Source organism: Trichechus manatus, unplaced genomic scaffold (genome assembly GCF_000243295.1).
Source record: "Trichechus manatus latirostris isolate Lorelei unplaced genomic scaffold, TriManLat1.0 scaffold00172, whole genome shotgun sequence".
NCBI classification, from domain to species: domain Eukaryota; kingdom Metazoa; phylum Chordata; class Mammalia; order Sirenia; family Trichechidae; genus Trichechus; species Trichechus manatus.
In genome coordinates this window covers 2,117,812-2,131,051 of record NW_004444108.1, presented here as the reverse complement: position 1 = coordinate 2,131,051, position 13,240 = coordinate 2,117,812, and the positions used below count along the sequence as shown (strand labels likewise).

Here is a 13,240-nt window from a genome sequence, read left to right as displayed (position 1 = left end):
TTGTAAATCCTGCCTCTATGATGTTAATGAGGGAGGATGGGCGGCAGTTGGGTTAGTGAGGCAGGATACAATCTACAAGATTGGATTGTGTCCTGAGGCAATCTCTTAAGATATAAAAGACAGAAATGAGCAGAGAGACAGGGGGACCTCATACCATCAAGAAAGCAGTGCCAGGAGCACAGCGTGTCCTTTGGACCTGGGGTCCCCGCGCGGAGAAGCTGCTAGTCCGAGGGAACATTGATGAGAAGCTCTTCCCCTGGAGCTGATGCCCTGAATTTGGACTTTTAGCTAACTTTACTGTGAATAAATAAATTTCTCTTTGTTAAAGCCATCCATTTGTGGTATTTCTGTTGTAGCAGCACTAGATGACTGGATGACTAAGACAGTATCTTTGTTGAGTTTCTTTCTAGATGTTCTGTCCTTCACTGAGAGTGGTGTGTTCAAGTCTCCTACTATTATTGTGGAACTGACAATTTCTCTTTTCAGTGTTGTTAGAGTATGTTTTATGTATTTTGGAGCCCTGTCATTGGGTGCGTAGATATTTATTATGGTTATGTCTTCATGATGGATCATCCCCTTAATCATTGCATAGTGTCTGTCTTTGTCTTTTATGGTGGATTTTGTTTTAAAGTCTATTCTATCTGAGATTAGTATTGCCACTCCTGCTCTTTTTTGGTAGCTGTTTGCTTGATATATTTTTCTTCCATCCTTTGATTTTTAATAAATTTCCATCTTTGTTTCTAAGGTGTGTCTCTTGTAGACAGCATATTGATGGATCTTGTTTTTTTATCCATTCTGTCATTCTCTGTTTCTTTGTGGGTGCATTTAGGCCATGTACTTTCAGTGTAATTATTGATAGATGCGGGTTTATTGCTGCCATTTTGTAGTGCTGTTTTTGTGGTGCTGATGTTTTCTTTGTTTCTCTTACTCTCCTGTGCTGAATTCCTTTTGTTTGTGGATTTTTTTCATTTCTTTTGTTTTTGTAGATTTTGTTTTTACTGAGGTTTTATGTTTTCTTCTTTATTTTGATGAGTAGCTTTGTTAACTTTCTTTGTGGTTACCTTGAAATTTACCCTTTATCTTCCTAGGTTTGAACCAGTCTATTATTATTTAGTATCTCCTTGCCTTCCTCTCCATTAGAAAGTTCTATACCTACACCATTTATTCTCTCTTCTATTGTTCTGACATTGTTGTCATAGTATCATGGATTGAATTGTGTCCCCCGCAAACATCTGTCAACTTGGCTGAGCCATGATTCCCAGTATTGTATGATTGTGTAATATGATGTGATTTCTTTATGTGTTGTCAACTCTGTCCCTATGATGAGGTTATACTGATGGTGTCTACAAGACTGGATAGTGTCTTAATCCAATCTCTTTTGAGATATAAAAGACAGAAGCGAGCAGAGACACATGGGAACCTCATACCACCAAGAAAGCAGTGCCAGGAGCAGAGCGTGTCCTTTGGACCGCGGTCCCTGCGCAGAGAAGCTTCTAGTCCGTGGGAACATTGATGAGAAGACTTACATAGAGAAAAAGCCTTCCCCTGGAGCTGACACCCTGAATTTGGACTGTGAGAGAATAAACTTCTCTTTGCTAAATGCATCCACTTGTGGTATTTCTGTTAGAGCAGCACTAGATGACTAAGACACATTTACAGATTAACCTCTCTGGTTCCCTGTTGTAAATCTTTTGGTTTTGAATAGTCCTTGAGAGTTCATTTCCTAGGTTGGTATCTGGATGATGAGATCTTGTGTCCTAGATTTAGGCTGTGGTCTGATGTTGTTTGTTCTCAAACTGAAGGACTCCCTTTAATAATTCTTCTAAGTTTTGTTTGGTTTTTACATATTCCCTTAATTTCTGTTTATCTGGAAATGTCCTAACTTCACTATCATATTTGAATGAGAGTTTTGCAGGATATATTATTCTTGGTTGGCAATTTTTTCTTTCAAGGTTTTATATCTGTCATCCTATTGCCTTCTTGCCTGCATAGTTTCTGCTGAGTAATCAGAGCTTAGTCTTATTGTTTCCCCTCTGTATGTGACTTTTTGTGTTTGTTGAGCTGCTCTCAGTATTCTTTGTCTGTCTTTGGTTTTAGCAAGTGTGATTATGATATGCCTTGGTGATTTTCTTCTGGGGTCTATTGTATATGGGATTCGTTGAGCTTCTTGAATGGTCAGCTTTTCATCTTTCATGATATTAGGGAAGTTTTCTGTCTTCAATGATCCTCTCTGTGTTTTCTGTTTTCTCGCTCTGTTCTGGAATTCAAATCACTTGCAAAGTTTTGTTTTTGATTATATCCCACATCATTCTCAGAGTTTGTTTGTTTTTCTTCATTCTTTTTTCTGATTTTCCTCAAACAAAGTGGTATCCAAGTATTTGTCTTCAAGTTTGCTGATCCTGTCTTCCATTGTTTCAAACCTTCTTCTCAGACCTTCTATGTCATTGTTCATTTCTGAAATCTTGTTGTTTATCGTCTGGATTTCTAATTGTTGTTTTTGTATGATTTTAGTTGTGAATTTACTTTGACTTTTTTCCTTGTATTATTTTCCTGAATTCTTCTATTTTTTTGTCTGTACTTTCCATGAATTTGTTTGCCTTTTCCATGACTTTGTCTATTTTTCCTCTTTTTTACCTGTTTTTTGCTTCCTCTCTTGGACAGCTCTGAATATGAGAGATTTGAATTCCCTATTAAGTAATTCCAGTGTCTTTTCTTCTACTGGAAAGTCATCTGGTGTTTTATTTTTTACGTCTACTGGAACCATCCTGTCCTGTTTTTTTATATGTTTAGTTACTGTCTGCTGTCTTTGGGACATTCAGTAGTTATATTCTCCATTTATTGATTGTAGATTTGTTTGTTTCATCCTGCTTTTTTGTTTTATTTGGTTATGTCTAAGTGGGCAGGCTGTGCACTCTTTGTTGTTTGCTCATCTGTGGGCACTACATTTTTCACCTCCTTGTCCAATGGGCAGGGCCTGTTGCTCAGCTATGGTGCAGCAGGGCAGGTCCAGCTAAAGGGGAGGGATTTGGATGGATTGTTTGTGACACGTTCTGGGGTCCACAAGGACCGGCAGTCAGTGCAGGGCAGGTTCTGGTAGGCAGTGCCCGTGCTGCTCAAGGCTGTGATGTTCAGCGCACATTGCAGTTAGGCAGGAGAGAGAGAGGGGGGTACATTGTGATGTGTGGAGCTAGGTTTGGTATGAGAATGAAGAGAGAAAGGATAGAGAAACAAGAGCCAAAAATAATTTTTAAAAAACGGCTGAGGCAGCCTGCCATTGGAGTGGAGAGATGAGAAACCAAGAAATGAAGAAAAACCAAAGGAAAAAAGAAAAAATGAATAAAATTTAAAATTTTTTTTAAAATGCCCTCAGGGATTCCACCAGCGTGGCAGCAGAGACAGGGGAAGCAGTTCCCCAGATGAGCAGCACTTCACAGCCTGTCAAGAAGAAGTAAAAATGGTACATGGAGTCAGGTATTTAAGACAAAGGAAGGGGAGGAGGTGAGAGAGAGGGAAGAAACCAAAAGAAGCCAAAAAATGCAACACCAGCAACAAAGAAATGACACTGAAAGAGCCGGCCGGTGTGAGCGGGGTGAATGTGCATGGCACAGAACCAGTGCCTTCTGGCTGGGATCACTAAGCTCAAGGGGGAAGCAGCGGGTTGTCCTGCAGGCAAGTAGTGGAGGCCAAGCAGCGGGGAGGAGGTATGGGGGGTGGGGAAGTGTGTATGGCTGGTTACAGTGTGCTCTGCCTCCTGCTGGGAGCTCTGTGACTCTACTTTCCCACAGTCCCTGTCTGCTGATCTCCTACAGGAGTCCAAGATGGTGAATCCGTGCTGCATTAGCTGATAGGGGACCTCCACTCGTATCTCTCCTCGCTCTCTGTTCTCTGTTCATTTCTCATTCATTTCAGTGCTTGGTTGAGTTCTTTATCTCTTCATTTGATGCTTAGGGTTCCAGGAACAACGTTTGTTTCTGTTTTACTTAGTTTTTAGGGTCTTTGCTGTGGAGGGACGGTGTGGTGCTCCTGTCTATAGTGCCATGTTGGCTCCATCTCCACAAGGATTGATGGTATTGAAGGAAGAAGTCCAAGCTGCATTGAAGGCATTGGCAAGTAACAAAGCTCCAGGAATTGACTGAATACCAGTTAAGATGTTTTAACAAATGGATGCAACACTGGAAGCACTCACTCATCTATGCCAAGAAATTTGGAAGACAGCTGCCTGGCCAACCAACCAGAAGAGATCAATATTTGTGCCTATTCCAAAGAAAAGTGATCCAACAGAATGTAGAAATTATTAAAAAATATCATTAATATCACATGCAAGTAAAATTTGGCTGAAGATCATTTAAAAACAATTGGCAGCAGTACATCGACAGGGAACTGCTAAAAATTCAAGCGAGATTCTAAAAAGGAGGTAGAATGTAGGATATCATTGCTGATCTCAGAAGGATTTTGGGTGAAAGCAGAGAATGGCAGAAAGATGTTTACCTGTGTTTTACTGACTATGCAAAGGCATTCGACTGTGTGGATCATAACAAATTATGGATAACATTGTGAAAAATGGGAATTCCAGGACACTTAGTTGTGTTCATGAGGAATTGGTATATGGACCAAAAGGCAGTTGTTGGAACAGAACAAGGGGATACTGCATGACTAAAAATCAGGAAAGGTGTGTGTCAGGGTTATATTCTTTCACCATACTTATTCAATCTCTATGCTGAACAAATAATCTGAGAATCTGAACTTTATGAAACAGAATGTGGCATCAGGATTCGAGGAAGATTCATTAACAGTCTGCAACATGCATATGACATAATCTTGCTTGCAGAAAGCAAGAAGGGCTTGAAGCACTTACTGATGAAGATCAAGGATTACAGCCATCGGTGTGAATTATACCTCAACATAAAGAAAACAAAAATCCTGTCAAGTGGACCAATAAGCAACATCATGATAAATGGAGAAAGTATTGAAATTGTCAAGAAAATCAAATGACATATTGCATGGGACAAATCTGCTGCAAAAGACCTCTTCAAAGTGTTCAAAAGCAAAGATGTCTCTATGAGGACTAAGGTACTGCTGACCCAAACCATGGTACTTTCAATCACCTCATATGCACATGAAAACTGGACAATGAATAAGGAAGACTGAAGAAAAATTGATTCATTTGAACTATGGCGTTCTCGAAGAATACTGAATACACCATGGACTGCCAGAAGAACGAATAAATTTGTCTTGGAAGTACAGCCAGAATTCTCCTTAGAAGCAAGGACGGTGAGACTTCATCTCAAGTACTTTGGATGTGTTATCAGGAGGGAACAGTTCCTGGAGAAGGACATCATGCTTGGTAAAGCAGAGGGGCAGCGACAAAGAGGAAGACCCTCAATAAGATGGACTGACACAGTGGCCGCAACAATGGGCTCAAACATAGCAACAACTGTGAGGACGGTGCAGTATCGGGCAGGGTTTCGTTCAGTTGTACATAGGTTTGCTGTGAGTTGGAACCGACTCAAAGGAACCTAATAATAACAACCACCTGAGTAATTCATTAATATAAGAATGGTGAAGTTCATACAGGTGACTTTTAGGCATAGCATCTATTTTTATTGTGTTTTTTTAATTGAGTGCTTTCTAAAATGGATTGACTCAGTCTACATTTTAAAATCTTTTGTTTTTACTTAGAAAGTGACTTTTGTTGACCTTTAGTAATAGATACAAGGTGACCAGAATATTCTAGTAGTTTTATCTATTTTGTCTGCTTAGTTATTTTATTAACTATTTTGTCTTTACCTGTAAACATAATTCTAAGACTATACTAGGAGATATGCAAGTAGCTCTTAAATTTATCATGAGAAATAAAGTGGTCTTGGCCTTAGAGAGCATTCAATAGCTACTTATTGAATAAATAAAAAGAGTCTTTCATAATCATGGCTATTTCATTTTCTTCTCTCATTTAAAAAGCCATATTCGTCTACCTGAAAATTTTTATTTTATTCGTTTTTGTGGAGAAAACTACTTGAATTTCTTTCATTTGCATATTTGAGGATATTTTAATTTCAGCTTCATGCATGGGATGATCATCCAAATATTTACCACAAATTTGCTATTTGTATACTGAAATTTTTTAATTTAATTTTAATTTATGACACACTGAATGTGATATTTTAGAAATTACACATTTTAAAATTGTCTTATAAAATGTAGAAAAGAGCTCTTGCACCAAAACAGAGAACAGATTTTTTAAAAATCATTGTCGTCTGTCCTCATCTTATAATTATTGTGTTACTTTGAGCAAATTATGCCTCTGAAATTCTTTTTTCCTGAACGGTAATATGAGTGTTGGATTAGATAGCCATATCTTTTCTTGGAGTATGAACGTTCCATGTACTCTCCCAAAGGTAGAGAAAAGAATGAGCACCCTCTGCTTCCCTCCACATCCTATCTAATCTCTTGAAGTCAGGTTGTCAAGAAAGAGCTCTGCTAGGGGAGATTGTCAACACAGGCATTGCTAGAACTGTGTAGGCCGCAGTTTCTTAACCCAGCACACTCTACCATATCCCTTTTGGAAGGTGAAAGAAGCACAGGTAGATAGGAAGAGTCATGAGCAGTACAGCATTTACTCTTCATGAAATGGATGAAGAAGCAGACTCAAGGAAGAATGCATTCTTATTTTTCCTTTTGGAACCCCCATACTGCATATTCAAGATTTTTATAACATTATAATGTCCATAGTACAAAATCATTAAACATATTATATGTAGAATATTATCTTTTAAAGAGTTTTTTGAAATAACTGTATCAGGGCAATATACCATTATATAACCAATTTATCAAAGGAGACCTGCTGGCACAAGGGTTAAGCACTTGGCTGCTAACCAAAATGTTGGCATTTCAAACCCACCCAGCAGCTCCACAGGAAAAAGACCTAGCAATCTGCTCTTGTAAAGCTTATAGCCAAGAAAACCGTATGGAGAAGTTCTGCTCTGTCACATAGGGTTGCCATGAGTCAGAATCAACTCAATGGCACCCAACAACAATTTACCATACCTTCTTTTAGTGAATAAAGTCTTATGATGCTGCTATCATTCAATTTTTATTCAACTACTTGCTATATTCAGGGCTTATGCAAATTGTTCTTTTGTTCTTTTTAAAGAAATAAGTCTCTTATCTTCACATTCTTTACCCCTTAAACTTCCCTTCAAATGCTTGCAATGTAAAGCACATTAAAAATAAAGATATGTTTGAACATGTTCTGGACATAATTGAAAGGAAAAATAGTGTATATGTTGAAGGAATATAACATGTGTTTTATACACATATAAATAAATAATGCCTTTGATCATAATTAATGTTTTTTAGTTTATCATTGACATATTAACACATTAATAATAAGCAAAACTATATATAGTCATGTTTCTGAGAAGTATGCATATAATTGCAGCATTATATATGCTGAGATAAATAAGAACATAATCTGAAATCTTTCACAAAGCTGTCCACAGTGTCAATACATCAGAAACCTCAAGTAATTAAAAATGCCCCTTTGTAACTAAATTCACTAACAAGCATTTGAAGGTGAACCCAGTGAATATCAAGTTTGAAAAACAGTACTTAGAGCTAGACTAACTTAGTTCCTAGGACAATGAAATAAAATATCAAATCCTATTTTTATCTATGTAAAAAGAAATAATTTGAGTGTTTTTAAACAACGTATTTTACCTGAAATATTACAGGCATCTTCTATTGCAGTCCATGCAAGTTTACATCCATTCATATCACTTAGACATTGCTCTCTTAAATGCATGCAATCCATGGTTTGAGAGGTGGATTCATTTTCCAAGCATAGCCCCATAGCTTGAAAAACAGCAACAAATGTTCAATATTACAGTTTGGCATCCAGTAATACCAAATCTAAGTTATTAATAACAAAAAGAAGGACTGTGGATAACAAGGTCTGATAAAAATCATTAGAATGCGAGAATGAATCATGATCTCTCCTCTAGCTATAGATCTGTATTTGTCTTGTTGAAGATTCTTAAGTGAATAGTCTACATTTGCTCTCTCTACTTACTGCTCATTTATCCCTCAATTTATCATTTATTTTTATCACCATAGCTCCATTGAAATTGCTCTCAAAAATTTCCCTAATGACCTCTATAACATCAACTTTAATAGTTTTAAGATTTTATATCACCGTTGGGAATTTTACTGATTTTTGTCCTTGAAACTCTCTCTTCCTTATGCAACACTCTTTTCTGTTTCTCTTAATTCTTACCTACTTGACACCCCAAACCAAAAAACGAAACCAGTTGCCTTTGAGTCAATTCCAACTCATAGAGACCCCATGTGTTTCGGAGTAGAAACATAGGGTTTTCAATGGCTGTAATCTTTTGGAAGCAAATCAACAGGCCTTTCTTCTGAGGAGCGTCTGAACCCCCCACCTTTCAATTAGTAGCAGAGCACTCGACCATTTGTGCCACCTAGGGACTCCTTATCTACTTGATACTTTCTTTCTATAGTTAGAATCCTATGATGAGGACAATGTTAAGAGATTTTATTGTTTGGATCCTCTTTCTTTTCCCTTAAGGTATAATTGTAGCTTAGATTTTGTCCTTATGTTTTTCTCATTCCCATTTTACATGGATAATTCCATGCACTCTGATGGGTTTAACTACCATCTGAAGTCTGGTGATTCTTAAATTTATAATTAAATTCCAATATTTTCTAGTACTCCTGTCATACACAGCTGTTATGTCCACCTGAATGTTCCAGACACACTTCCAGACTATACATTGTTGTAACATTGTCCTCATCATCATCACTCCCTGCTGAACCACCCAAATTCATCAGCAATTCCACAATTCACCCAGGCATGCAAACGAAAAACCTGGGGTTCATGATAGATTTCCTTTTCGTTCTCATCTTCACGCTCCCATATCCATTCCTATACAGTTCACTGACTCTTCCTTGGACTACATCCTCTCGTCACTTATCAACATGATTAGGTTCCAAAGACCAGGTTGTTATGTGACATTAGTATTATGCAAAAATAGAGGATGATCACATGATCACAAAATGGAGAATGACTATATCATTACATAGCTATCAAATTACAAACTACATCATTACATAACTGCAAAATTATGTCATTACATAACTGCCAAATTACATCATTAAGTAACTGCCAAACCACTGAGAATCATGTCCCAGCCATGTTGACATATAACCTTAACCATCAAAGCCAGCACCTTGGTGCTCGTTACTGCCAGATACATGTCATTAATGTGCAAAGTAGTTGTATAGTAGATTTTTTACTATTGTTGTAAAAGTGAAATTTTGGATAACAAGATAGTCGATAAGTGAGGAGAAGGTGTATTTGATTAACTCAGAGGGTCAGTTTGCCTCCAGATAAATCTAATTCAAATAGGTCCTTTATATCCCCTGATCTACCTAATGTGATATTCTCCACCATTGCTCTGCTTATAGCCTTTGAGTGGCTCCTCATAACATGGCTCTCATATTCCTCACCATGTGCACTCAGGAAGACCTTAAGCATTTACACTTTCCCAAATGATCCATGCTGTCTTATACTTCTGAGCGTTTACTCTCTGCCGTCTAGTTGGGGCTCAGTTTATTTTTCCTCTGGAATAACTGTCCATTTATCCTTTGAGACTCAGCACAGTCATTACCTGTTTTAAAGAAAATTTCCTTCAACTCCAGTCCCCTTTCTCCACACCAAAATTGAACTCAACACCCCTCATTTGTTTCTCTAGAACCTTGGGCATAACCCACCTACAGGGTTTACTGCTTTGTAGCATTAGTGTGTATTTATGTGCTTGTCTCCACCACTGGGTACTAAAGTTTTACTGAGCAGGCACTGTGTGTTATTCTAATCACCCAAGCGCAATGATGTATTATATATATTAGATAATATGAGTTGACTTGCATTAAACTGAGTAGTGGATTTTAGATTATCTATAGATAAGTAACTGACAATGTTTAATGAAAATAACATCTTCCAGATATTTACAAGTTATCTTGGATGGAGGAGAAAAGTTTCCAGCACTAATAAGGAAAATAGCAATGCTAATTTAGTATGTTGTACAAGTTACTCAAATTAACTCTGAAAATATGCAAACTGTAACTAGTTGAATCAATCCACAGAAAAACAGGGAAATCATAACTGAGTTATTGAGACAACATGGATTAACTATAATCAAGAGACCTCAAATTATATCTTGATCAGGGCCAAATTGATTGAATTTGAGAAAAAAATGAGAATATTAATTATAAATCACCTGTAATAATATAGAGTTATAGGCTTCAAGTAAAGCTTTGAAACCTTTTCTTATCTCTTACCTCTTTCCAAAACCCTTCTCCTAAAGAGAATCCAAAACAACTTCCTGGACCATGTGTACTACTTGGTGGTCACTCTGCATTTGGAAATTAGGCCCATGGATGTGGCTGTCTCATTTTTCTTGTTGAGGGCTGAGTGAAAATTGACATATCAATTTTCTATTTTTCCATGTGTTCAATGACAATCTCATTCTATTCAGCTTGCTGAGATCCTAGGTTGGTAAGCCTAGAGAAAGAGAACAAAAGCCCCTTTTTTGCTGGCCCAAGATTACTTGGTTGAATCCAGCTTTTCAAAGATGTGAAATCAGGATTTAATGTCATAAACTCAATTTTTGTTTGAGACCAGGGGACTGGCATTTTAATTGTCATTAATTATTATATCTTGTTACCATGGATTGAATTGTGTCCCTCCAAAATGTGTGTTGTAAATCCTAAACCCTAGACCTGTGGATGTAATCCCATTAGAGAATAGGGTTTTCTTTGTTATGTTAATGGGACTATAACTGTAGGATGTGTCTTAAACTAATCATTTTTAGATATAAAAAGAGATTAGGCACAGAAGCAAGGAAGCACAGATGGGAGTAGATGCCATGCAACATGAAGGAACTGAGGAACAGAAGCTGAAAAGAGACAAGGACCTCCCCCAAGGGTCTACAGAGAAAGAGAACCTTTCCCTAGAGCCGGTGCCCTGAATTTTTGCTAGTCTCCTGAACTGTGAGAAAATAAATTTCTGTTTGTAAAAGCTACCCATGTGAGATATTTCTGTTACAGCAGCACTAATAAACTAAGACACTTTTTTTGAAGCTCTTTCAAAGAACTTATAGGTCATGTTCTCCTAGACATATCATTAAAACCTCACTGCAATTATCATTTATGAATTTTACATACTATCCTTCCCAAATCTATTTAGCCTCCATTTTCCATTTTTCACTTTTGATTGAAAAATCCAATTGGTTGTATATTTACATGTTTTTCACACATTCCACTCAGCTGAAAATCAGACTGAATAAGAAAACTATCTCAATGATCTGTCCCACAAGAATCCAACATAAAACTTTAGCTTTCCAAAATCTGCCTTACTCATTCATGACTATGATTTGCGGCCCTTTATTTAATTCAGAAGGTTTCAAGGATTCCTTTGAAAAACATATTATATTTTAAAATAAATAAAATGGAGTATGCTGCACACTATATCATCCTCATAAAGATATATGATGCTCATTAGCATGTTAAATACTCCCAGGTTTTTAAATATCACTATTTCTCATGTTTCATTGGCCACAGAACTCCTTTTCACTGCAACACCCACTTAGATGATGTTGAACAAGTATTCTGAAGAATGCACTGTGGAAAATATTAGCTAAACTTACTAAACAGTACAATTTTGGTCCCAATGGTTTGAGAAATGACTTCCCTTCTTCATCCAATCTGGTGTCAAGATTAAATTAGAAGTGAGAGATGAAAACGGGAGGCTATTGCCTTTGCAACTGAGGCTATAATGAAGCTGTGATGTATTTGGTGTGTTCTGTCATATTGCTACCTAATCTATAAAAATTAAAGTCTCCTAGATTTCCCATTATTATAAAATATAGAAATAAAAAATATTATTAGAAATAAATATGGGGAACACGATTTTGGAACACTGAAGAACTATTATTTAAACCAAAGAAAAATTGAAACTATATAAAAGATTTCTTTCCTTCTTGACTTGCTTTTCTTTGACTTGATTTATGTTTACTGTCTTTATATTCAACATAATTTGAAATAACCTCCCTTATTTTCTTGCCCACAATTATGCCTTTATTCATCAATATCTACAAGTTTAGAGTATCCAGAAAATACATTGCCCTTATTTTTAATTAGTGCGTTATTAATAGTCAACTTCCACCACAAGTCTCCCCTTTCCAGAGCTCAATATATAGATTCTACCAAAGGCTGAAGAAGATATAAAACTTTCTCTAATAACATGTCTAGCAAAGTATCTCTCCATAGAGTCTACTTTAAGTGCAAGTGAACCCTTTTTTTCACCAAATTTTACAGTACATTCATAATACTTAAAGAAGGATAAGCCCACACTTCTTCTTTACTAGCTCATGAAAATTGCTTGAAATGTGAAGCATCTGATGTACTGTTAAATTGTTTTGCTCTACTAAATGACTCCTAGCTAGTAAATATTAATGCTTTAGAATTAGGTGGACTGAATGGTTTAAATTAATCTGCTTTACTTTAAAATGGTTTAAATTATTAAATTTCAAAGCAAAATAAGAAATAATCGGAAATTTCTCATCTTATAACTTCTAAATAAACACTGGAAAGTTTTCTTTCTAAAAGACTCTAGCCCATATGTGAATTCTATAAATCCTAGTAAATAATTGGATTACTTCCTACAATGAAACAGAAGCAACCAGAGTGATTATTGTAATTCTTAAATTGTGTGTTTTCCAGAGTTAGAAATAAGTGAGTAAAAGCAAGTTAACATTTTTAAACAGTAATAAACCATGTTCGAGTATAAATTTGAAATTGGTATTATATATTCTAAATCCCTGTTAGCTTAATCAACAGTAAGTTAGATGGGATTGTGTTTCGTTTACAAATAATTACCTTTATTATGAATTCAGATAAACCAGAAGTACAGTTTACTTACCTAAGAAAATGAAGACTATCATTTTGGATAACTTGGGGCTGTTCACCTGGAAGAAGAGCAGATCTTTTTACTCCAACCACCTTCCTAGCAATATCTATCCAGAATAGAACTGCAGCTTCTGTCCTGGCTTTCTAAAAGCATTACTGATTCAAGTCAGCTTCCTATGTCACCATTTCCTTACCAATCCTTTCTGAGCTGTGAACTTTCCTAATTATATCCAAATTCAATTACTTTCTTCTTTGT

The 13,240-nt window shown here is 36.5% G+C and overlaps 1 protein-coding gene across 1 annotated transcript in view; it reads right to left on the bottom strand.

Moving 5' to 3' along the window:
• GFRAL (GDNF family receptor alpha like) overlaps positions 1 to 13,240 on the bottom strand; it is a 77,878-nt gene extending 64,638 nt beyond the window's left edge. Inside the window, exons 1-2 of the mRNA XM_004386835.3 lie at positions 12,998 to 13,240; positions 7,717 to 7,851 (exon numbers count right to left, since the gene is read on the bottom strand). Of these exons, the coding sequence (XP_004386892.2) occupies positions 7,717 to 7,851; positions 12,998 to 13,019 (157 nt within the window). The 5' untranslated portion in view covers positions 13,020 to 13,240. The remainder of the gene's footprint in view (positions 1 to 7,716; positions 7,852 to 12,997) is intronic.